This window comes from Chiloscyllium plagiosum, unplaced genomic scaffold, assembly GCF_037043375.1.
Source record: "Chiloscyllium plagiosum isolate Xiang-an unplaced genomic scaffold, Cpla_swu_hap1 HiC_scaffold_3, whole genome shotgun sequence".
NCBI classification, from domain to species: Eukaryota; Metazoa; Chordata; class Chondrichthyes; order Orectolobiformes; family Hemiscylliidae; genus Chiloscyllium; species Chiloscyllium plagiosum.
This window is the reverse complement of record NW_028270141.1, coordinates 84956252-84983840: the sequence shown is the minus strand read 5'-3', so window position 1 is coordinate 84983840 and position 27589 is coordinate 84956252. Positions and strand designations below refer to the sequence as shown.

The following is a 27589-nucleotide window of genomic DNA, read 5'->3' as shown; positions in this document are numbered from 1 at the left end:
TCTCAAACAGATGGCCTGTGATAGGGTGGAAGACGGGAGAAACTGAATGGTTAGTTCTTCAGGAATAAGGGAAATGAAGATGGAGCAACAACAAACAAGAAAACAAAACCACAGCAGCTATATAGTTGGCTGAAAATGAAATGAAACTGAAACTAGTGAGAAAAAGGAAACAAAATATGTGACAGAATTTCTGAAATTGTTGAAACTCAGTGGAAGAGGGCTAATAGACAGAAATGTCAGCATGACAGCAAGATGGAGAGTTAAATACAGGCCACTGGTGTTGAGTAGAGTGGTCAATCAATCAGTGTTTGGTCTCCCAATGTAGAGGAAACCATATTATGAACAACAAAATCAATAAACTAATATGGAAAAAGTGCATGTAAATTGCCATGGGTCTGGAAGAGTGTTTCAGGCTTTGGATAATGAGGAGAAAAGAGTAAAGGGACAGGTGTCCTGTATTTGACATGGGAAAGGAATAGGGTGTAAACACTGACTCAGAAATGGACAAGGATATTACTGAGCGAATGGCCTATTCGGAATACTGAAAGGGGAGGGGAAAATGTGTTTGGTGTGGCATCATACTCAACTTAATGGAAAATGATTTGTTGAACACAGATATGGTGTGATGATGGAGGAACTATCTCATGGTGCTTGGGGGGGAGACGCGAGTGTGAAAGCAAAAATATAGCAGACATAGTTTAGGTCTGTGTCAACCACAATGGGGAGTAAAATCCTTGGTTAAGGATAAAAAAGATATATCTGAGAAGCAATGCACTGAAAGTTAATGTCATCAGAATAGAAATGACTGGGATATAGGAACTGAGGAGATAGGAGGGATGGGAGGATGTTTCGATGTGATAGTTGTGGGAGTCAGTGCACTTACAATGAATATTAGTTGATAGCTAATTTGTCAGAAATGGAGGTTAGGATTTTCTCAGGAGTGGCAATCTCCAAAAAAGGAAGGGAGCTCCAAGTTGCTGAGAGAATATTCTATCAGGGCTCCTTGAGAATTGTAGAGTTGTACTTTCATTCGGACAGTTTTTTTGTCACGCAGACTGTTGGGAGATGGCAGACCACCCTCCTGTTTTCGCAGCAGTCAGCTGCCATCTTCTGAAATGGAAAAGTCCAGAACCACAGGCAACCACGTTGTCAGTTGTTGACACAAAGTAAGTACATAAGGTAAGTGTAAGGTGAGGGAGTTGTGAGGGTCAGGGACCAGGTGGGTCGGGGATGTAGGGTACTTGGTAAGTAGATTGTCAGATGGGTTGGGGGTAGAGTGACAACAATTACGTTAAGGTGGGTAGGATGGCAAGTGGATGGGGTAGGATGCCAGGTGAAAAAGAGTGCCAAGTGTATGCCAAATGCATAGAAGGTGAAATGGGTAAGGAGGTAGGGATGTGAGGGATGCATACCAGATGGGTGGATGCCAAGTTGGGAGGCATTGCGAATCAGGTGGGTAGGATGCCAGGACTAAAGCAGCAAGGGCGCCAGGTAAACTACATTTGGATGGGTGGAGCTATGGATCTGATAAGATTAGAGTAGGGTGGGTATTGGGTCCTGGAGTAGAATGTGGTAGTGGGAGTAGAGGGATAGTGGGATCAGTTGGGCTCCAGGTGTGCCAGATCTGGTGACAGTGATACTGTAGCACTGGGTCCTAAGAGATAGTAGGGAGATGGATAGGGTCTTTGTCTGTGTGTGTGTTTAGATGCAGAAAAATCTGAAACGGGGAAAGGGGGACCTGTCAAAGGTAGATTGGGTCTGAAGCATGGGGTGGGTGGTGGTGAAGAACCAGAATTGGGTCCAATGCAGGAAAAGGGGTTTGTCAAGTCTAGAGCAGGGGAATGTGGAGGGGGGGATTCTAGTCCGGAGCAAGTGAAGAGGGTTTCACATATTGGGGAGTGGGGGTTGGGGGGGAAAGTGGTGTGGGGTTCAGGTCTTGAGCATTGGATCAGGAGATCATGAGTGATGGTGCAGAAAGATGGGTGTTGGACAAGGTCTTGGGGTTCTGTGGTTGAAGTAGTTGGGAGTGCTTAAGATAAGTATGGAGTCCATTGAATAGTTTTTTCAGGATTTTGACAATGTCTTTAATATCCTAAACAATATTGAGTAACTCTTTACTTAATTTAATTTAATCATTCCTCAACTGTTTTCTAAGGACAAACTAACTACATTTGCACCATATCCTGTTAAAACTTTCTAGTTTTCCCATTTCAAATGCAAAATATTTCTTTGTTTTTGGTGTTTGAAAAGCGAAAAGATGTCAAATTTTTGTGGTTGCAGACTCTGGCCTCGGAAACAACCTTTATTCCCTACTTCAGTGAACTTTTTCATCTTTCAGTACCTGACAACCACTGCCTCTGCACTTACCTTACAAACCAGAATCCTCACTTAACAATCAATGGTTACCATAAAATGATTCCAGTTAGTTTAAGTGAATTACTCATTATTTTCATAGGACCAGAGTCCACATGTTTGTCAACGATAGTCAGCTTTGCCTGTCTCTACCCAACCATTGCCTCGGCTTTTGTGCAATATTTAGTTCTGGATAAGCCATGAAATCCCCCTCCTGGGAAATCAATGTACTCATTTCCTGCCAAAACATCTGTACCTTTGGTACCCATTTAATCCCCAAACCCATTGTTTGCAGCATTGGCATCCAATATGACCCTGCTCTGAGCTTCCAACTCCATGTATTTGGCATCACAATTCCATCTTGCAACATGTGTTGCCTCTGCCATTTTACTCACTTGCTGAAGAATCCCTCATTGCTGTCTTTGTGGTTCCAGTATTCTCTTAAAAGTTCTTCTATAAACTTTAGCTCATCCAAATTACTGCTACCAGTATCCAAGCCCTGTATCCAGTCCCACTTAGCAATCATACCTGCAATCACTGACTTAGGAGACCCACATGCTTCAAGTTTAACGTTTTTATCCTTATGTTCATACCAAAGATGTGCAAGTCAGGTGAATTGTCCAGCTAAATTGTCCATAGTGTTAGGTGCATTAGTCAGAGGGAGGTGGGTTACTCTTCACAGGGTCGGTGTGGACTTGTTGGGCTGAAGGGAGTGTTTCCACACTGTAGGGAATCTAATCTAATCTAATTCATTCATAGCCTTGCTATTGACTATCTCTGTGAATTTTGCCAACTTATCTCCAAGAACTCTGTAATATTCTCACTTTGCCCTTAGTAGTACAGCATTTCATCCGCAACAGGAAAGATAAATACAAACTCAAAACATAAATACTTTATACCCTATTCCCTTGGCCTCAACAATGGTAACTGTGCCTTCAGCCACCCAGGCTTTAATCTCTGAAATTCTCTCTCTGACACTTTATAAACTTTTTTTTGTCTGGACCCTGATAAGTTTTTTTCCTGAATTAAAGGAACAGGATAAATGCAAGCTGTTGCTGCTGACTCCCTCACACTCTGTCAACTGCAAATGTCTAACATGCGAATGTGATTGTTTCACCCACTGGAATACACAGCTACTCAAAATAGGAAATTTTCTGCTGTGGAAAATATTTCACATCTCAAATGCTAAAGATTTGCTGCACTAGAGTGCAGAAGAGCTAAGTATGGTGCTTTATCTTGAGAAAATGCTGTTTTGACAATTTGATTTCTCTCCCATCCTGTCAACAGAGCTCAGCCTCTTGGTGAAGTAGACCTTTATGATAACATAGAGGGAAGCTGACATCATCAACTCTTTTACCTGGACAAATATTGGGTTTTGATAGTGTTAACAATGTGCATCAACTTCCAATTCCTACAAAGCAGAATGCACAGTTGCTGGTGATGGTGGTGATGGGAAGGGGGATTGAGAGAATAGTTGCATTTCCAGGGACATAAGACCCCATCACCACTCACCAAGGTGAATGTACTTTCCACCAAAATATTTTTTGAGACTGCTGGTGAACAGTGTTGAATTTAACCACTCCTATATAAGTCAGCTAACCCAGCCACTTGAGCCTGTTCCATTATTTGATCAGAACATGACCTCTCGCATAAAATACATTATAATGTTTGGAAAGGTTTATTTAAATCCTCTGCCATCTTCTACTCCCAACCCACTATTGCACTGCTCAGTTCTGTTCATATGAAAATTTTCATATCTCATCCAATGAAGGAAAGCATGCCATATGCCTTCTTGACCACTTTACTGATCTGCGTTGCCACCTTCAGGGAACAATGGACCTGAACACCCATATTTCTCTGTATGTCAATTATCTCCAGGATTTTTCCATTTACTGTGTAGTTTGCTCTTAAATCGGATCTTCCAAAATGCATCACCTCGTATTTCCTGGATTGAACTCCATCTGCCATTTCCCTACTCATTTCTCCAATCTATCAATATTCTGCTGTATTCTCTAACAGTCCCCTTCACTATCTGCTACTCCACCAATCTTGGTGTCATCTGCAAACTTGCTAATCAGGCAACCGATACCTTCCTCCAAATCATTTACGTAGATCACAAACAACAGTGGTCCCAGCATTGATCCTTGTGGAACACCACTAGCCACAGGTCTCCATTTTGAGAAACTCCCTTCTACCACTATTGCCAGTTCTCTATCCATTTAGCTAGAACACCCTGGACCCTGTGCGACTTCACCTTCTCCATCAGCCCATCATGGGGAATCTTATCAACCGCCTTACTAAAGTCCATGAATGTGACATCTACAGGCCTTCCCCCATCAATCAATATTTGTCAGCTCCTCAAAGAATTCTATTAGGTTTGTAAGGCATGACCTTCCCCACACAAAACAACACTACCCGTTACTGATCAGCCCATCTTCTTCCAAATGGGAATAGATCCTATCTCTCAGTATCTTCTCCAGCAGCTTACCTATCACTGACGTCAGGCTCACAGGTCTATAATTACCTGGAGTATCCTTGCTACCCTTCTTAAACAAGGGGACAACATTAGTAATTCTCCAGTCCTCCGGGACGTCACCCATGTTCAAGGATGTTGCAAAGATATCTATTAAAGGCCAAACTATTTCCTCTCTCACTTCCCCCAGTAAACTGGGATAGATCCCATCTGGACCTGGGGACTTGTCTACCTTAATACCTTTTAGAATACCCAAGACTTCCTCCCTCCTTATGCCAATTTGATCCAGAGTACTCAAAGATCTATCCTTAACCTTAACATCCATCATGTCCCTCTCCTTGGTGAATAACGATGCAAAGTACTCATTAAAAATCTCACCCATTTTTTCTGACTCCAAGCATAATTTTCCTCCTTTTTCCTTAAGTGGGCCAACCCTTTCTCTAGTTAACCTCTTGCTCCTTATATGTGAAAAAAAGACTTTGGGATTTTCCTTAATCCTGTTTGCTAAAGATATTTCATGACCCCTTTTAACCCTCTTAATTCCTTATTTCAGATTGGTCCCACATTCCTGATATTCTTCCAAAGCTTTGTCTGTCTTCAGTAACCTAGATCTTATGTATGTATCCCTTTTCCTCTTAGCTGGTCTCACAATTTCACCTGCCATCCATGGTTCCCTAACTTTGCCATTTTGATCCCTTATTTTCATAGGAACATACCACTCCTAAATTCTAATCAACCTCTTTTTAAAAGCCTCCCACATATTGAATGTGGATTTACCTTCAAACAGCTGTTCCCAATCTAAATTCCCCAGCTCCTGCTGAATTTTGGTATAGTTAGCCTTCCCCCAGTTTAGCACTCTTCCTTTAGGACAACTCTTGTCTTTGTCCATGAGTATTCTAAAATATATGGAATTGTGATCACTATTCCCAAAGTAATCCTCTACTGAAATATCAACCACCTGGCTGGGCTCATTTCCCAACACCAGGTCCAGTATCGCCCCTTCCCGAGTTGGACTATTTACATGTTGCTCTAGAAAACTCTCCTGGATGCTCCTTACAAATTCTGCTCCATCTTGACCTCTTACACTAAGTGAATCACAGTCACTGTTGAGAAAATTAAAATCCCCTATCATCACCACCTTGTTGCTCCTACATCGTTCCATAATCTGTTCACATATTTGTACCTCTATCTCACGTCCACTGCTGGGAGGCCTGCAGTATAGCCCCAACATTGTTACCCCACCTTTCCTATTTCTGAGCTCTGCTCATATTGCCTCACTGCTTGAGTCTTCCTTCAGCACAGCTGTGATTTCTTTTTGACCAGTAATGCAACTCCTCCACCCCTTTTACTGCTCACTCTATCCCACCTGAAGCATCTATATCCTGGGATGTTTAGCTGCCAATCATGCACTTCCCTCAACCAAGTCTCAGTAATAGCAATAACATCATGCTCCCAGGTACTAATCCAAGCCCTAATTTCACCCACTTTACCTACTATACTTCTTGCATTAAAACATATGGACCTCAGACCACCAGTCCCTTTGCATTCATCATCTGCTCCCTGCCTCCTCTTCCCGCTGACTTCATTATCTAGTTCTTTACAGGCTTTAGTTACTGCTTTCTTACTGTCCTCTAACCTCATTTGGTTCCCGAACCCCTGCCACTCCCCCTGTAAGGGGAGTAGATAGACGGTTCCGTGATCAAAACGAGACTCCTAAATGGTATATTGCCTCCCAGGTGCATGGGTCAGGGATGTCTCAGATCGGTTGCAGAACATTCTCAAGGGAGAGGGTGAACAGCCAGTTGTAATGGTGCATATAGGCACAAATGATATAGGTAAAAAATGGAATGAGATCCTACAAGCAGAATGTAGGGAGTTAGGAGCCAAGTTAAAAAGTAGGACCTCAGAGGTCGCAATCTCAGGATTGCTACCAGTGCCAGTCAGAGTAGGAATGATAGAAATAAAATAGAAACATTACTTATAGAAACATTACTGTTTGAACGGCATTGGAAAATTAATACTCCTAATTAAAGTTACCATCTTGAAAATGCCTTGCTTATCCTAATTCTCTGTCCTCTATTCGTTAGTCAAATTCTGTTCATATACCAACTCTGACACCATGAGCTCATATTGAAGAATTTGTACCTAGGTATCATGTACCTCAGTGGTGACTTTTTACTGTACTCGTTTGAGTACAGTACATGTAACAATAAAGCTAATTCAATTCAATATTATTTCACAAAGTAGACTAACATGTGGTACCTTATCAAATGCCTCCTGGAAATCCAAATTTATTAGATCCACTTCTCCTTTATCCATCTTGCTTGTCACTCCCTCAAAGAATCCTAATAAATTTGGAAGGCATAATTTCCCCTTCTGCAAGATCTAAATTTAAATCCTGTCAGAGGGAAGAGCAAAATGTTTTCAAGGTGGATATGTCTGTAAGAGAAGTGACAGTGTCTTAAACAATCAAATAGAAGGAAACTACTGGGGATGTCAAACACACAAATAACCTACTGGAGAAACTCAGCATGTGGAGCGAAAAATAGAGTTAATACTTTGATTCCAATGACACTGCTTCAGAACTGAAGACAGCTGGAAATTTTGGCTTTTATGCAGAAGTGCAGGGAAATAGATCAGACATTGTCCTGGACTACACGAGATAGAATACTTGGTTGAGGGAAAGGGAGGACATATCATAGGCCCACTACCAGTATGGATGCGATGGAGCCATATAAACTGGGAAAATGGAATCAATTTCTTATTGGACAGAGGGTGTGAGGAGATGCAGTCAATGTAAATGTGGGAGTTGGCATGTTTGTAATGGATATTGGTGGACAGCCTATCCTGAGGAACGGTTAAGGAAGGGAAGGGAAGAGTCAGAGTTGGAGCAGGTGAAGGTGAGGGAAAGATGGAAATTGACAGCAAAATTGTGGAGGTTTCAATTTCTGTATAAGAACAAAAAGCAGCATTGATGATATCAATAATATACCAGATAAAGTCTGGTGAGAAGCACTGGAAGAGGAAATGTTCCACTACGCCACAAAAAGACAGGCATTACTTGGACACAAATATTCATAGAAGAAGGCAGAAATACTTTCCAGAAATACTAGGGAAGCAATGCTCACTTGGAAAGGAAGGATTGAAGGAAATTAATATTAATTAAAGAAAATTGACTGGAGAAGTTAAAGAGACAAAAAACTGATAATTTTCCTGGGCCTGAAAATCTATACAGAGGAACCACGATTACCCAACTGTCAATTATCCAAATTTTGGATTGTCTGAAGAAGACCTCAAGACTGTGATAGAAACATTACATCAAAGAGGTGTTACCGACTGGTCACGTTCTTTTGTGTGCGTGTGTGAGCTATTTTGAGACACCCCTCCAAAGGCAGCAGCAATCTTGTTGTTGGTGTCCAATCCGGCTGCATCTCCATTCTGGGGCAGTGTGGGGAGGCTTGCCATGGGGAGGGGGGTGAACGGGGGTGGTGGTGCAGGAGGGAGCATGCAGGGGCGGGGGGATGCGCCAGAGGGCATGTGCGGGGTGGGCGGTGCGGGTGGGTAGCACGGTGTGCTGCTGCCTAGTCTTCTGAACAGGGAGGTGACATAGCAAGTGCTCACTCTGTGAATCCCATTGAAATGAAGCAACGGCAGCGAGAGGCTTCAGCAATGCCACAGGTCCCTTGCACACAAGTGTGTATCTGCTCAGAAACAAACCCTAAGACAGAGAGAGGGAGCAAGGCAGGCTGAGCAAGGAAATAGGAAACTTCAGAAAACTCCAAGTCCCAGAGGAGAGACATTGAATCAGTTATCAGAATAATCAATTATCCAAATGAAACACTGCCCGCCTAGCTCATTCAGATAATTGAGGTTCCTCTGTATATCTCAGTATTAAAAGATGTGATTGTGGAATGAGAGATCTGTTAGTTATTGTCTTCTAATATTCAGTAGACTCTGGAACAGTCCTGGCAGTGGGGGTGACAAATGTAACCATACTATTTGAAAACAGAGGAAGGAAGAAAACTGGGAATATCAGAAATATTCGCCCAATGTCAACAGTTAGGAAAATGCTGAAGTCTATCATAAAGAATGTGGTAACAGGACGCTTTGAAAATATTAATGGGACTACACAAAATCAAAATGGATTTATCATGGAGAAATTGTTTTGACTAGACCTACTGGAGTTTTCTGAGAACATGACAAGTAGAATAATAAGGGAGAACCTGTGGCTGTTGTATATTTGAATTTTCAGAAAACTTTTGTCAGAGTGCCACATGAGAGCTGAGTATAACAGACACTGGTGGTAATATCTGGCATAGATAGAAAATGGCTTAGTAGACAGGCAACAGTGTGTAGAAATAAATGACTCATTTTCACAGAGAATAATGGTTACAAGTAGTCACCACGGGGATCAATGCTTACTCTCCAGCTATTCACAATATATTTCAATAATTTAGATAAGGGAATCTAATGTAGAGTGTAGTTTCAGATTCCATTTCAGAGTGCAAAACAATGGAAATTGGCCAGAGAAGGAAACTTTGCTGAAGGCAGTAAATATGTCCAGAAGGATGAGGAGAACACGAATGATCATCAGAATTACAGAGATTAGTACTTCTAGGTTCAGATCAGTCTACTTTAGTACTGTGGGCTTGATAGAAGTCAAATTAAAGGGAATTAAATGAGAAAATTGATGAAGACACTTAACATGAAGCTGAAATGTGACTAACATAAAAGTGACAGCATTCTCAAGGAAGCTTTGAGAAGGAAAGGTTACAACTGTAGGAAGAACTAAGGAGTTGAACGATAGTTTTCAGAGGAGATTACATGGTTTTAACAGGAGAGAGAGATAGAGAGACACAGAGCGAGAGAGAAGAATGTCAGCTAGTTGTGACTTGGAGCAGAAATTTGGACAGTCAGCACATAAGCACAATGTCACTGGCTGCTGAGGAATCACACAAACCAGAATCTATCTCAGGTACCCAATCCATCAACAGATCTTCTGACATGATTTCAGTGCAGTTGAGTAAACTGCTCTATCCTACCTGCAGTAATGAGTCATTTGTGGTGTTTGTTTTAACACTTCTTTGCTTTGACTGTGTGCCTAGGCTTACTTTATTAGTTTTCAACTACATCACTGCAGTACAGGAGGTAGCTGTTCTGAATGAGATGTCTTTGTAGAAAGCAGGAAAAGAAGTGAGAGCCAAGTTACATGGAGGAAGAGTGGAGGAGGATTTGAATTAGGATACAAGACAATGTTTGACATCCTAAGTCATATAGAATGATAGAACAGTTTTGGTGCAGGAGCTGACCATCTTGTCTGTGTGTCTCTGCCAACTCTCAGCAAGAGCAACTCATCCGACCCTAGTTCCTTGCCATTCCCAGCACCTCTCTAAATGCTTCCTCTTCAGATAATTTTCCGTTTCTTTAAATACGTTGAACTCCTTGGGGAGGTAATGATTTAAAATGGATGCTTTTTGTATCCTGTTAAATCGGGTTAGCAAAAAAGTCAAAGTAGCAGCAGGATATAATGAGAAGTCTTACCATCTGGTTTTAATGTCTAAGTATCATCTACGAGAAACATATCCAAGAAAATAAGTCATTGTTGATTAAAGTATAACTTTGGTGGCTAGTAAATTAAAATAGGCTTAGAGTTTCTCAGAGTTGCATCCAAGGCAATATTTCCTCTAATTATTTTTTCTGATGTCAATGCTGGGAATGGTGCAGGTGCACCAATTGGCTTGAACAGAATCTCCAAGTGACTGCCCAGCCACACATCTTGGAAGGATTACTAATTCTAGGCCCAACCATCTTTAGCTGTTTCATCAATGACCTTCCCTCCATCATAATGGCAGCAGTGGAAAGTTCACTGATAACTAAACAGCACCATTCACAATTCCTCCAGCACAAAAGCAATCCAAATCTATATGCAGCATGACCTGGAAAAAATTCAGCCGTCGAGTAATTAGTGGCAAGGAACATTTTGCCACCTTGTTCCAGGCATCAGCACAATTTTTATTTGTTCTTATTTTTCATTTTCTCAAAAACAAATGTCAGTAATTCAAATAATAATTGTTGCGCTGACAGATTTGGTTCACGTCCAATATATTTCTCTTCAAATGAACTTCACCTTTAAAATTGCCATATTCACTGAAACCATCAAAACTGTGCGTCTGTGCCTTTTATTGCTTTCATAAAATTTCTTTAAACCCAAATTGCTTAGTTTAGTTCATTAATTCTGATTCCTTATAAATTCTTGAAGTTGCCAAAAATCTTGTTACACCTGCGAACGAAAAGAATAAAAGGCTTATTTTGCTTCAGGCAAGAATGAATTAATCAGTTGACATAAAATCTTAAGCTGCTCGCTGGAAGAGTTCCTTACTCTTTGTTTGTTTCCCCAAGGGGTAGAACAAAATATTCTCTAGTTGATAGAAATTGCTGGGAAATCTCAGCAGGTCTGACAGCTTCTGTGGAGAGAAAACAGAGTTGGTGTTTTTGGGTTCAGTGCCCCTTCTTCAGAACATCTTCGGTCTTCACTGGACCCAAAACTTTAGCTCTGCTTCGTCTCCACAGATGCTGCCAGACCTGTTGAGCTTTCCTAGCATTTTCTGTTTTTATTTCTGATTTCCAGTATCTGCAATTCTTTATTTCCTTTCTCTGTAGTTGACAACCCCCTGGCGTCATTTAAAAAACATCCTTAACTAAAGTGACCAAGAGTCTATTTCTAATTTTTTTTTAGCAAAATTCTTCTGTTGAACATTTCATTAAATAAACTGTAGCTTTCACAGCTTTATTGAGTTTTACAAAAGGTCCACAGAATTTTAGATTAATTCAAATACTTTCAAAATTGTGTCTTCGCTTCTTTCTCAAATTTTAACAAATGCTCTTAATTTTCACAACTTGAATCATTGTATCAAACTCAGATAATTTGTTTTCACTTCCAATTTTCAGTACTCAAATTTAACAGTATCAGGATCAAAATCCTTAAATCTGTAATCTTTGCAAGATTTCTAACATAAGATTAATCCAACCATTTTTGATGGCTGAGAGAGGACCTCATAGAGGTTTATAAAATCATGAGGGGCATGGACAGGGTGAATAGCCAAGGTCTTTTCCCTGGGGCAGGGAGTGTAAAATTAGAGGGCATAGTTTTAACGTGAGATGGGACAGATTTAAAAGGGACCTGTGGGGCAACGTTTTCATGCAGAGGGTGGTACATGTATGGAATGAGCTGCCAGAGGAGGTGGTGAAGGCTGGTACAATTACAACATTTAAAGGACATCTCGATGGGTAGAAGCATATGGACCAAATGCTGGCAAATGGGAATAGATTAATTTAGGATATCTGGTCAGCATGGATGAGTTGGGCCAATGGGTCTGTTTCTGTGTTGTACAACTCTATGGCACTATAACTTAAGTTTAATCATAATCATTTCAAATATCCAAATTATATTTTCAAATATTTAAAAATATTCTAAAAATAGCTTTTATTTCCTAAAGGACTTAAGTGCATCAATGGGATTTCTGGCAATGTGACAACTTCATAATTATTTCCACCAAACTCAGATTTTGATTTCCATATTTTTAAAAAAAATTGATTTCCATTTTTGAGATTGTCATGGCGGGACTTGAACACACGAGGCAAAATCTATCCACCTGCCTTCCAGAAGGTATCCTTCTCTGGCATTATCATATCTGGCAACTGTTATTTGCCAGAGCAAACCAATCGTTTCCTGACCTCTGGATAGGCAGGATGATGTATCCTGTGAGAGACCACATTTTTTGTGTGTGTGAGGTTCTAAACGGAAATGGAAATTGAACTGCGACATAACTAAGATATCAGGAAAGTTTTGCAACTTGAAAATTGAATGTTGCACATTTTAAACTGTGCAGTACAATGTTGCTTTTTGAAGCAATGAGGGGGATAATTTGACACTGAGTGGCACAGAAAGCCTTTTGAGTTAAGGAAATTCTGCCTGATGACAGCCCTCTGTGATTGGTTGAGCTGCAGAGTGTTAGAAGCTTTAAGTGCCAAGGCAGTAAGGAGAAGATATTGAGAACCTGCAAACTGAAAGCATCCATTTTTCATTCTCTCTCTCTCTCTCCCTCTATCCCGAAATAGACAGAAAACCAAGAAAGCATTTGAACAAGATCTAGGTTCACCCAATCAACTATTGAATCAAAGAATGATATCTCCCTACATACAGCAGCATGTTGGTAAAAATGAAAGATAAGTTAGCATAATCTTGAAATACAGACTTTGATTTTCACAATGTTGCTAATCCTATCATAGTCTTGTTCTACCCATTGTGTCAATGTTAAGGCGCTTGTCGCTTTTTTGTCTTAATTGTGAATGTGAAGCTTATTTGGGGTTTTTGGAATATAGTTTAAGTTATGTCATACTAAATTTGTAATTTTATTTGTTGAAGCTGTGTACTACAATAGAGTTTTTTTTCTGCTACTGACAAGACCTGCCATAAAGTCCTTTAGTCTTGCATAGCAGTCCATGGAACATTGGGGCAGTATAATCACTGCATCTTTCTCAGTTGAATCATAGCAATTTATTCTGTTGGAAGAAGAATTTCTATTAAAGAAATCATGCACGCATAAGGGATGTTCACCAATATTTGCATTTTGCATCCCTATCACGCCATCCCCTCCACCCCAGCACTCTGAATCTTAACTTAGATATGCTGCAGATTCTGAGAAGCTGCAGTGACCGGAGTTCTCCAAAGGATGTAAGGAAGAAACATCTCTTTAACAAAACAGGAATACAGACAAGCAGGTGATGAAGTTAACAGCAAATGGTTGATCCCTTCAACTTGGAGAGAGTGTACTAAATGAATATTGAATCTCACGAAGGCTGATGTGCCAAGTTCATGTTATGAATCAATGCATCCTCCTGCACATCACACTCTAGGGCAACACAACTTGCAGCTCTACTCATTCCTCTCTCTCTCTTAGGCACGCCACATCCCAATTGAATAAATACCATTCCCTATCACCCTATTTTCATTTTGCACTCATGCCTTATCGTCACCCTTCACAAGTGGTGCCTGCCACACCTCTGCACCAAAGGCATTATCAATTTTCACATGTCTTGGTTTTCTCTTCTTGCACAAAACTATAGCCTGATACACAATGACAGCAGTGTGCACCATCTACATGCATTGCAACAACTCTCCAAGGCTCCTTAGACATCCCTTTCTAAACTTGTGACAAATGTGTTTTTAATTCTCCACTTCAGAGGGCTATGGAGACTTAGTCATTGAGTACGTTCAATACTGATAGACTGCTACAAAGCAAAATCATCAGTGGATTCCGGGATAGGGCAGGAAAATGTTTTTTCTTTTTATTCATTCACAGGACAAGAGCATGTGACTTTCACCACCCAGAAGGTCAAGGGCAGCAGATACATAGGAACACCACCTACAATTTCACCACATGCCATGTCATCTTGACATGGAACTATGTTGCTGTTCCTTCAGTACTGTGGGAATAAAATCCTGGAAACTCCTTTCCTAACAGCATAGTGGGTGCCCCTATACCTGCAGCGGTAAAAGAAGGCAGCCGTCCAGTAACTTGTCAAGGCTAATTAGATACAGAAAATACATGCCAGCCTAGCCAGTGATGCCCACATCCTTTGAATAAATAAATATATAGAAACACCAGCTGGTGAGAAGCAGAGACATAGGGAGTGTGCACAGTGATACTCCAGTGGCAGGCATTGTGTCTGCCATTTGCAAAATGTGCTCACCTGCTCCATTGGGAAGCAGGTCTTGTCTTTGACTTTGCTGATGTCAGCAGTTATCCCGCATAAGCTGAGCCTCCTATGCACAAGACATGTCAAGAGAGCTAATCCTCTGCTTGTAGACTCTGTGTTTTAGTGGTTTTGCCTTCTTCCAGCTGGATTCTACTGTCCATCCCAAATGCTTGTCAAATAGTGAAAGCAGGCTCTGGTAGTGCAAATGCTTTGAACAGCAGTAGCCATTACTGGAAGTCTTAAGTGTAAATAGTTTAATCTATTGCAGTTTCTCATTTTCATTAAAGTATCTCTTCCTACTATTGAGATATCCCTGAGACTTTGGTAGGTATTGAACAGTTCCACTGCTGGGAATTCCAGGATTCAAGGTCCAAAGAATAAGCCAAATTACATGAACAAACCTCCAAAATTGTCATTACTTACCCCTGCATTTTCAAGAACCATCTCCACTTGCGTTCAATACTGCCATGCTGAAAGAGTTAAAAATCACACACACCAGGTTATAGTCCAACAGGTTATAGACAATCACCTGATGAAGGAGCATTGCTCCGAAAGCTAGTGTGCTTCCAAGTAAACCTGTTGGACTATAACCTGGTGTTGTGTGATTTTTAACTTTGTACACCCCAGTCCAACACCGGCATCTCCAAATCATGCTGAAAGAGGACAGTGAGATCACATAGACATTCAGACTTTCCTGCCCTGTTAATTTTTCAATCCATCTCCTGATGGCCTGGAGAAATTTTGCCCGGGTTCACTGGATTATTGGTCCAGTTCACTGGTTTACTAGCCCATGGCATTACATGACAGTACACAAAGATACTACCATTTGATTTATAACTGAGTAGACTTCTGTCATCAAAGTTTTAAAATTTTGCATGAACCAGTTAGCTATACCACATCAGAATGTAACTTTCACATCTTTACTCAGCAACTGCAAGGCATACTTTGACTTTGAAAATGGTGGTTGAGATTATTAACTTGCACTATCTAATATACAGTTAAATGTTGCTTTTGCTTTATAATGAAGCTGTGGGAATTGCATGCAATTGCGTGAGTTTCCTTGTGTCTGGTGTCTGGAGTGTTTTTTTCTGTTTGATAGAACTGACTACAGTGATGTTGGTGTGACTATAATATTCAATTTCAATGTTTTCATTGGTTTTATGCATTATTTTAGCAGTGAGCATGGAAGTAAAATAAATGCAACAATAAAAAAGTCCACACATTCTAGTTTCCAAATGATCATTCAACAAGAAGCTTATGCATTTCATGAATGAATATGGAGATGACATGCCTAACAAAACTATTTGTCCATTTTATTTATGCTAATACATTAGATTACACAGTTCTAACTTTATTATTTTCTTCTTATACTTCAACTTTCTTGACAGGTCTGAAGGGTCTGATTGCATTATTTTTTCAATGTGTGGAGGTTATCTTTCACAGATTGTACAATTGTCTATTATTCATTCAGCAAAATCTTAATACCCACCAATCAGATTGCTTCCAATCTTTCCATTATTAAAAAAAAGGACTTTGTAAACATTTTTTATTCAACGTTTAAAAGATGACCTTGTTTGCCCACAAACAGGGACAATTCCTCATTTCAGGGCAAAATCACCTGCAAGTGAGGCCAGGTGATCAGCTGCAACTATCATCAAGGTCAACAAAGTAGGTTTAAGACTTTAAAACTGTCCCAGGTTTCTCCCACCAGTTTAAGAAAACTATCCAGGAAATTCTGATTTGTTCTGAATAACTGCCCACCAACTTCTCATGGGCAATAATGGTAATAAATTCTGGACTTGCCACATGTCTACTTCCTGAAAAATAAACCTTGTTCAAAAAAACATTGAAGTGAGGGGTAGCACAGTGGTCAGCACTGCTACATCATGGCGTGAGGGACCTGGGTATAACCCCACCCTTGGGCGATTGTGTGGGTTTCTGCCAGGTGCTCTAGTTTCATCTCACAGTCCAGAGATGTGCAGGCTAGGTGGATTGGCCATGCTGAATTGTCCCGTAGAATTGATGGATTTGTAGGCTGGTGGGTTAGCCATGGTAAATATGAGGTTAGGGAGAGATGCATTTCAGAGTCGTTGCAGAATCAATGGGTCAAATGGTATTTTTCTGCACTGTAGGGATTGTACGATTATTTTTCTGATACATTCTCACACATGCTAGTCAGATTGGCTGGATAGGAATTGTCTATGCAATAAGACTTCACAAAAAAACGACAGTTTGAATCTTTGGATTCAACCTGTAACATATAAAAAAATCAAAAATGCTTCATAGGAACAAAATTTGACAGGGAGCCACTAAAAGAGATGTTGGGTAGGTGATCAAAAGCTAAGATAAAAAGTTCCGTTTTAAGTAACATGTTTAGGCTGCTCAGTGGTTAGCACTGTTGCCTCGCAACATCAGGGACCTGGGTTTGATTCCAGACTCCTGTGAAGTTTGTATGTCAGTGCCTCTCACAGTCTAAAGATGTACAGACTGGCTGGATTGGTCATGCTAAAATTGCCCATAATACCCAGGGATGTGGAGGCGAGGTGGATTAGCCATGGGAAATGCAGGGTCACAGGGGCGGGATGGGTCCCTGGGGAGGATGCACTTCCCAGGGTCGGTATGCCGAATGGCCTGTCCGTACACTGTAGGGAGTCTATGATTGATCTTATAAGGAGAAGGATACCTTGTGGAGGGGCGAATTTCTGGAGTTTAACCACTGTCAGAATTCAGGATTTGAGTCGTACCACGTTCTGCTGCAATTTCGGCCAATCAGCTTTCCTACGCAAGAACGCGGGTTACGAATTTGCTAAAGAGTATATTTCGATTTACCAAAATCCCTGAATCCTTTCAAACAAACATATTTCGTCAGACCGTAATCATAGTTAATAGTCCGAACTGTTTCAATGTACGCAAAGGGAAAGGCGAAGGTAAATCTGGCTACCCTGATGTGCAGCAAGTGTTTGAAGCTTTCATTGTTTGTTTGGCAATGTTTTTTCTAAACTCTTTCTGGCTGTATTAAATGGGCAACTGACACCTTGCTCAGTCGTCTTACTTTTCTCCTGTTTTACTTTGAGACTAGGGAATGGACAGATCATATCCCGTGTGTAAACACATGTTCTGTCCTTTAAAACCTGGTCCCTGAATTTTCCATAATCAGCTCCAATCTCAGCGGAAACGCACGACAAAGAAACGCCCAAATCAGAGTGTGAATGGTTTAATCGGACTAACGCTTCAAATGATCTTTTCCTCGCTAATCTGCGCTTTCTGGGGAAATACCCGACCAGGAAATAAACTAAGTTCATGGTCACCGGGGCCGTAGCTGCCTGATACGTGTTAGGTGTGTCGATATTGTAGCAAAGTTTCAGTGCAGATCATTGGCACTTTTTACCGAAACAAATACTTCCTGGTTCAAGCTCCAAGTGGAGAAAGGGTTGCGCTGTGAAGCGGCAAAGACAATATGTAAAAGTCTGTCTCCATTCCATTCCTGTCTTGTTCCAAGTCGTTCAGGGGATTTGTTCATTGATTTATTTTAGGAATGTCTTCCCTTTCGGAGACGGAGTAGAGAGGATCCATAGCAGAGTGGAGACGGACAAACATGGGGAATTTCATACGGACTCACTGTGCATGTCTCAGGTGTATCTGCCCCTGTGTCTTCAAACCTGTCAAGCTCAAAGATCCGGACAGGTCGCTGTCTCCCAGCGAGCCCACCCTGCCTCGGCCGCCCCCGCCAGAGCCGGTGCTGCAGCGCAAGATCTATGTCGCTTTGTACGACTACTCGGCTCGCACTCCCGAGGACCTGAGCTTCGAAGCGGGAGAAATGCTGGAAGTTACCGACCAGTCACTGGACAATTGGTGGCTGGCTCGGTCACTGTGGCGAGACAACAAACAAGGCTACATTCCCAGCAATTACGTTGCTCTGGACTGCAGTATAGAGGCGCAACCGTAAGTAGACAATATTTACATTCACTTAAAGCAAAGATACGTCAGCATAGGCACCGAGTTGCACGGACCAGGAGATCCCACCTATTGATCTGGATGGAACGAGCAGATCCCTGCCAAACGGGAGATTAGGAATCTTCAACCTGACTTGGGCAATAGCTGGAGAGCGAGCAGGACCTTACCAAGCCCCTGAATGCTGATAAATAACTATTACAGTTGTCTTAGGTTGTTGTGAGTTCCCGTGCTGGAGTAAATAACTGCTGAAATCGGCCCCTTTCCTCTTTATATCTGTGAAATCTTTCGTGAAATTGTTGCAGGAGTGCCTATGGATAACTTGATCTGATCCAATTTACTTTGTGTTGTCCCTTTTAGATTTACATTTGAAGAAATTGTAGTTTTGAAAAAAAATTGTTGGTTGACAGTCATAAATCAGTTTGGTCACTTACACGTAACAGGTATATTATCTGTTTAACTACTGTTGCAGGGTACATATATTCTGATCTTTCCCGGAAATGTATTTGCATGGTTTAGTGCTAAATTATATTGTGCTTCATATGAACAAAATAGTAGTAGATTGAGAAACATGCTGCAGTCTATTGGAGTGACTGGAACTCAGGCTTATCAAACAATACACAATTTCATTAATATTTATGAGAACTTTTTTGCTGTATTAAGACAAACATTATCATACTCCTATGGGTTAACAGGGTCTGCTTGATTAGGAGGTAATATAGCCAATTTCAAGAGATCTGTTGTTAGGTTCTTCGACTTTCAACACTCCACGAAGCAAAAAAGGAAGTTATGAAAGGTTCTGGAGAATGGTTGTGAAACTGGAAAAATAATTATAAAGGTGCGCAAATGAAAACAACAAGCTTGAGCAATGAACAAAAACAAGTGGGAGGATACATTTTAAACTATTAACCTGCCTGCTGGAAAACTATGTTGGAAAACATTTCTGGCCGTCACTTGGGAGCTAATTCACACGGGGAGAACGTGAGGACTGCAGATGTTGGAGACCAGAGTCAAAAAGTGTGGTGCTAGAAAAGCACAGCCAGTCAGGCAGCATCTGAGTAGCAGGAGAGTCAATGTTTTCAGCATAAGCTTGAAATGTCAACTGTCATGCTCCTCGAATGCTATCTGACTGGCTGTGCTTTTCCAGCACCACACGTTTTGACAGCTAATTCACACAGTATAAATATTTATAAAATCATAAAGTTGTTAACTATCTAGTATTTGGTTAAGTCTTTTATGTTGTCATACATATCATACAATGTTCTTAAGTCAATTACAGCCTGGGATTTGCCTGTTTTTGTTTGTTGCATTATGCAAATAGATTGTAAAAGATAATGAGTTCTAGTTCATCCCTGATTTTAAATGATCTAAAAACCTTGAAAGGAAATGTTTTTTTCCTATTCTCTCCACTTCCATTTATATAGATATATGTCTGCTTTGTGATGGTGAAAGAGAGATGTGGTTATTATGAGGTTGTTTTCATGTCCCATTTTGTCATCTTAATTGCTGTTTATATATGATATACCTTAATGAAGGTAAAGGCTTAGGTTTACAGAGGTTCACCTGTTTTCAAGCACTACTTAAACTGATGACTCATAAGTAATTGATAAGTATTTCCATGACAGTATGTAGCAATTTGGAATGCATTGCCAAAATTCAATCCCTGCTGATAGGAATGGTATCATAATTTCAATTATTTTATTGAAGCTAATGTACTGTAAGAAATGCAATAGAAAGTATAGATTCATTTGTTTTCACCTTTCAAAGTACCCAGTGTGAACTTCTGTGCAAGTTACATTTCACTTGGGGGTCAATGCTGCTGTTATAACATGTGTTGCAGTCTGGAGCTGAATACAATGGTGGTAGAAATTCCAATTTTCTTTTGGCAGCATAGTTGTACTGATGTTGAGTTGATTTGATTTGATTTATTGCAGTCATGTGTACCTAAGTACAGTGAAAAGCTTTGTTTGTGAGCAGTACAGGCAGAAGTAAGGACATACAGATCGTAGGATGCTTTGACAGAGTGAAGCAGACAGGTTATACTACACAGGAGGTGCACGAAGCAAGATTAACATTAATAAGATCAGCATTAATTTAAGTTAGAGAGTGATGTGTGTGAGTGAGAAAGCCAGGGTGGGAGGGATGATGTTGGCAGTCTTTCTGTGGCAGCAAGAAGTGCAAATAGAGTCCATGGATGGAAAGTTAGCTTCTGTGATGGCAGCATCCAAGAATCAGGAGAGTCAACGTTTTGACCATAAACCCTTCATCAGCTTATGCTCAAAATGTTGACTGATCTGCTCTTCGGATGCTGCCTGACTGTTTATGTTTTTCCGGCGTCACACTTTTTGACTCTGATCTCCAGTATCTGCAGTTCTCACTTTCTCCTGGCTTCCCTGATGATCTGGGCTGTGCACACAACCTTCTGTTGTTTCTTATGGTCCTGCGCAGAGCAGTTGCCATACCAGGCTACTATTCACCTGGACAATTTGCTTTCTATGGTGCATCTGTAAAAGTTGGTGAGGGTCCTTATGCTGAACGTGCCTAAGCTGCCTGAGGAAGAAGAGGCATTGTTGTGTCTTCTTGACTGTTGCATCTACATGGGAAGTCCAGGACAGATTGCTGGTTATTGTCTCAATGATCTCAGTCCTGTCAGCCTCTGCTCCTTGGATGTAGATGGAATGTTCTCCTCTGTTCTTCCTGAAGTCAGTTATCAGTTCTTTTGTTTTGCCAACAGTGAGAGAGAGGGTGTTATTATTACACCATGACGTCAAGCCCTCTATCTCCTCTCTGTATTCAGACTCATCATTGTTTGATATCTGTTGTACCATGGTGATGTCGTCAGCAAACTTGTAGATGGTGTTCATTCGGAATTTGACTACACAGTCATGGGCATATGAGGAGTACAGTAGGGTGCTGAGAATTGCAAGCTTAGGGGGTGCTGCAGTGTGCAGGGTTATCGTGAAGGAGCTGCAATTGCCCATCTTTGCTGATTGCAGTCTCGGACCTAGGTCTCAGAGTTTTGGGATTCTCTTGTTCTTACCGTCCACCAATGGCATGTGTTGGAAGGATTTATAAAATTGTATTCAACTTTCTGACCTTGTTATGAGCTCAACCTCCACGGCCACCAAGACCCAGGGAAACCCGAGCTTCTGTCTCAGACTAGGGATGTCCATTGTGCCACATGACCTCTTTGTAATGTTACGTGGTGCTGATCACTCACTGCTAATGCTAATTGTTGGGGAAGCAATGGCAATTAATAGGAAGAAAATGTGTGAATTTTCACCTTGACTGTAAACATGTTTTGTCCATAATTACTCATAACACATCTTCAGATAAACGTTATCAGGTCACTTTCAAAATATCCCAATTTGTCTGAAAATAGTGAATCATTGGTCACTGCAGCACATGAACAAAACATTCGACACCTGTGCTTTCTACATACACACACCATCTAATTCTACACTTCTGTCGGTTGTCTTATTTTTTGATCGTTCTTAAACAGCTATCTTTAAAACAAAATCACAACTTTACTTCAAAAACAGCTTTCGGCAGAGGAAGCCATTTTCTCATTTGGCCTTAAAGGTTTTCACAAAAAGAAGTCTTGAACTCTCATTCTCACTTCATTACTGAAATCTCTCATTCTTGTTAATAGTTTAGTGATTGCACAGTGTATCTGTTTAATAGCATTTGTAGCCTTCTTATATTGAAGTGCCCAACAATGGCCATCCCTGTATAAAATCAGCATTACCTTCTTCCTTTAGTGTTCTGTGCCTCTGTCCAAAAAATCAAGATTAATGAACATTTTATGTCCTTATTACCTACATATGCGGCTCCCTTTAATAACCTTGTGTCAAGCTTTCTCTATTCACATGGATACCCTAAAACATTTTACATGATATTTCCTTCATGTATTCTTTCAAAATGCCTAATGTACTTTTCCGAAGAATTACTTTGCCAACTGCCTGCCGATTGTCTCTACCTAACTATTGTATTTCTGCAGTATTTCACATTTCACTATATAAACGATAAGGCAGCACACCCAGTACAGACTCTGGTGGAACACTATTCTTTGTTTTTTGCTCTCTAACCATCTGTCAAAACGTGTCGTCATTATAATCCTCATTGACGTCTTGAAATGCTTATGAAAATGAACATAGATCAAATTCAACACATTGTACCATCAGCTCTTTCTCAAAATAATTGTATAGGATCAATTAAGCACATCATGGCTTTGAGAAATCCACCCTGACTGGCCTGCATTAACTTGTGTTCTGCTAGTTTCATCCCATATTGTTACAAACTTCTATGGTTTAGTGACAGTTGAATTAAAACTAACTGTTCTGTCCTCAGAGCTTTTAAAATCTTTTTCACGCTCCAGTACACAATCTTTTATAAAACCTGATGGAAATAGAACCCCACTATTTCTTTTGAAATTTTCAGCATCAAGACTTTTAGTTGTATTAGGCTGCAAGTGAAGTGTGCACCTTTTAAAATATTGTTTTGAACCTTTTTTCAGAGTAATAATGACCATTCATCAACTGTTTTTCTCCTACCTTTGGTGGTTTCACTGCCCTATATAAATATTTGAGACTGTTGAGCTCAGAAAGAGGATTATGAATATATGTGATATTCTACTTTGGAAACTTGGGACCATTTAATGTAAAAAATGTGAAATAGAGACAAATAACAATTCAAAGTTGAAATATTTTAATATTATTACTGTGTAGGTGACAGTGTATGGAATTTTCATGGTGGTGTTCCATTCCTGATGGTGGAATGTAGTGTTGACAGCACTTCTGCTCTCTTGCTTTTTGCTGGTTCCCACACAACCAGTAAAATTGGTGCTAGCAGCATGTACAGGATATACGGGTGGTTGCATAATTGGCAAAGCTTTTCCGCGCTGATATGTGTACCACTAATAATGCAGCAAATCTATTGTCATTAAAATAAAACTCATGAGGGCACAAAGAATGCACAGCTGATTTTTCACATTTAGATTTCAAAATTACTTTCCATTACATCAGTTTTATTTTATTCAGGTCTGCATCGTCATTAATTATGGAAGTAACTTAGCCGGAGAGCTAAATGCTCTGGCATGCCTTATCGTAGGTTATAGGAGTGTTAGTGGGAGTCCTTTATTATTGAAGAGAGAGTATAGTGTTTTATGTTCATTCTTTATTGAACGTACATATCATCTGGTGTTGTATTTGCCACTCTGTGAGACATGGCTAACCATGCAGGTTCAACTGGCTCTCCCATCTATGTATCTAAAGGACATTGTCTGAGATCACTCTCATTTGGGATAATTGAAACCCTGTAGATCAACTAGAACAGTCAGGACCACATGAGGTCAATATTAACACTAGCCCTTGTGTCCCCCATTTTCTTACCTTGGCGACTATTCTTACCACACCTAGGATGCAAAGCCCCTTACATCATCTACTCCTGCACACCTCTAATCTACCCCATTGCACAGCATCCTCTGTCCTCCTTTAGGACTCCTTTTCCAGTCATTTATATCCCTGACTCCACAACGTGCTGGTCGCAAAGCCAAAGTTGTCATGCTGCTGCTACCCTCCCTTGAGCCACAGACTTCAACAGGGGGAAGTGACCTCAGATACACTGCATTAAGCTGACTGTTGCATTCCAGTTTTAAATTAATGTGCCATGAAAGTCTTGTGAACTGCTGATTTTATCTTGAAGGGAAGATGTGTTTACAAACATGTCAATGAGTATTCATGGCAAGCAAATGTATTACAGGTGTAATCTGCCACAGGGCAGTTGAGACCGAATACATCTCACTCTGCTGACTCTATTGCTGTATCTCAACCTGCTGTTGGAAAATTAACATTTTGGCTTTGGTCTTATTCAGTCATTTTGCATCATATTTCATGCACTTGTGTGCTGTATAAGGTTGCATCTCTACCTTTTCCCCCAGTAAGTCAGTACCTTTCTACATTTAAAAACTCACTTCCAGTTTGGTTAACATTTGATTATGGATCAAATGCTGTTTGTTTAGAAGCATGATGTAGTATAAGCCAGTGAAGATGTTGCCAATTATAGCAGCACTAACTGACAACAAAATACCAGTTATGTGTTTCTCTCTGAAATTTTCTGTGTATAAATTTATATTTTGATGAGACAAATCACTTTATCATCGCACTATCAATCAACAAAGGAGACAATGTACCAGCACCACTTACCTTATCTGTATCATAATGGCTTGTTATTGTGTAACGTTTTTGATTCATTGTTTTTACTTCTATTAGATAACTTATAGCTGAAGTTGGACATCATGCTGACCACTTGCTCCTATATGTCATTATGGCCAAGGAATAGGGTTGAATTGGCTCAACTCTCCCAACCAGTTGGAACAAAAGCTTTTAATACTTTTTGATATGCAGCTACATCACCTTTCAATTAAAATTTAGTACTGGTCAAAATTAAGGCATCAATTACAATGTTTTCTTGAGTGAAATAGAGAGGAATTTTATTGCTTACTAACCCAGAGAGAAAACAAATCATAAAATGTGACATCAAACATATGCACAAACATAGGTAAAATGGTTTAAAAGGGTAGAGAGTCCAGAATGATAAAGAGGTGAACAATATGTTATTTAAAAAGTTCGTGGGAGTCTTTAAGTTGTTATAGTTGAACCTGAGACCACAGAGTTCTCAGTGAATGAATGATTTTCTGATTTCTTTTCACAGAAGTTGGCTTTTGAGATGTTAAGGCCAAAAGTAGAGAGCGAGTCTTTCAGCACCTGCTGACAGAAATCCATGTACCTTCTCTCTTTCAGCATAAAAGCTGTTTTTCTGAAATATAGTCCACTTGTGTATTTGTATGTATGGCATTTCTGTTTTCAAAACTGGATAATTTGTCATTTACTTTTATCCCCTTAAGTGAAACTTCCAGGAGGCTGTAAATCAATAGCAGGAGTTTCTTCACATCTAACTGAACTTCAGTGCCTTTTAATAAAGCGTTAATTTTGACTCAGGCTGTCTTTGTGTATCTCACAGAGGTTACATGTGCAGAGCTCAGCCTGGTCTGGGGGCCACTGTGGCTGACTTCACAGAATCACAAAATCGGCCCGTCATAATTGCACTAACTCTGAGCAGCGCATCTTGGGGTTAATCTCCTGCACTTTCCCCGTAATTCTGTTTCCATTTAAATAACTATCCAATGCTGTCTTGGATGCAACAATTGAACTGGCCTCTACCACACCCTAAGGCAATGCCTTCAAGGTCCGAACCACTTGCTGTGTGGGAGTTTTTTTTCTCACCCTGTATTTGCTTCTTTTATAAGAGACTTTAAACCTGCCTCTGGTGCTCAATCCTCTGATAAGCAAGAACAGTTTCCCCATCTACCCTCTCCAGAACCCTTATGATTTTGAAAACTGTAATCAGAATTCTCCTTGACTTTCTCCTCTCCAAGGAAAATATGCTAACCTTTCTAATCTTTCCTCATAAATGACATGTCTCATTCATGGAGCCATTTGCGTAAACCTCTTTTGTACTCTCTCCAGTGTGTTCGCATCATTCCTGAAGGGGGTTGCCCAGAACTCTACACAGTGCTCAAACTGAGGTCCAATGATATTTTTATAGAAGTTTACCATAACTTTCCTGCTCTTGTATTCTATGCCCTTACTAACAAAGCATACTGTATGCTTTGTTAACTACTTGCTCTACATTCCTGTCGCCTTTAATGATTTATGTACAAATAAAACCAGTTCTGCTCTCTACTCATGCGTACCCTTTGGAATAATGCCCTTCATTTTCAAATCAACTTATTCGCAGATGTTATTGCACACCTCTGGAGCAGGTGGGACTTGATCCTGGGCCTCTTTGTGCGCACGTAGGGATTGTATCACTGCACCACAAGAACCCCTGTCTCTTCAAGTTCCTTGTACCAAATAAATTGCCTCTGACTTCTCTACATTGAATGTGGCATATCACCTCCACTAACTTGTTAACGCCCTTTCTGACTTTCTGACATTTTTGACTGTCTTCCTCACTGCTTGCACTGGTTAAATAATTCAAACTAGTAGATATAATATCTGCTTCAAAAAGACATTCAATAAAGTTCTACACATACAGTTACTTAATAAGATAAAAGCCCATGTGTTAGAGGTAATCTATTAGCATGGAATAGAGGATTTGCTGACTGATAGAAGAAAGAGTTGGGAAAAAGGGGCATTTTCGGGATGAGAACCTGTAACTAGTGAAGTATCATAGGGATCAATGTTGGTGCTACAATTGCTTATTAATAATTTATTAATGTGAATGCACTATAGACAAGTTTACAGATGAATCAAAAATGGCTGGAAAGGCAAGTAGTGAAGTTGACATAAAAAGCCTGCAGTGATATAGACCAGTTGAGTGAGAGGGGGGAAGGCTTGGCAGTGGAATTTAACATGGGAAAATGTGAGATTTGATTAGATTCTCTACAGTGTGGCCCAACAAGTCCACACTGACTCTCCGAACAGTAACCCACCCCCCTCTGACTAATGCACCTAACACTATGGACAATTTAGCATGGCCAATTCACCTGACCTACACATCTTTGGACTGTGGGAGGAAATCGGAGCATCCGAAGGAAACCCATGTGATACACTTTTTCCGGAAGAATAGAAAAGCTGAATACTATTTAAATTGGGAAAGTCTGCAGAAAGCTGAGGGTTTTGGGGGTCCTCATGCACAAATCACAAGAAGATAACAATAGGGAAGGTAGATAGACTGTTGACTTTTATTTCAATGGGAATGGAGTATAAATCTAGGGGGGTCTTGCTGAATCTACATAAGTCACTAGTTAGACCACATTCAGAACACCGTGAACAGCTTTGGTCCCCTTATTTAAAGAGAAATACACTGGCGTTGCAGGCAGTCCAGAGAAGGTTCACTTGTTGATTTTGTGGATGAAGGTGAGGTTGAGTTGGTTAGGCGTGTACTCACTGGAGCTTAGAAGAATGAGAAAATGATTGAAACATAGATGATTCCACTGTTCTTAGGGGACTTGTCACAGTATTTGGGCAAAGAGACTAGGACCTCAGGCAA

General features: G+C 40.4%; 1 protein-coding gene across 1 annotated transcript in view; it reads left to right on the top strand.

Annotated features, from left to right (window-relative positions):
- Window positions 1-15885: 15885 nt before the first annotated feature.
- The window catches only part of frk (fyn-related Src family tyrosine kinase), a 115473-nt gene continuing 103769 nt past the window's right edge, over window positions 15886-27589 (top strand). Inside the window, exon 1 of the mRNA XM_043684759.2 lies at window positions 15886-18526. Coding sequence (XP_043540694.2) covers window positions 18180-18526 — 347 coding nt within the window. The 5' untranslated portion in view covers window positions 15886-18179. The remainder of the gene's footprint in view (window positions 18527-27589) is intronic.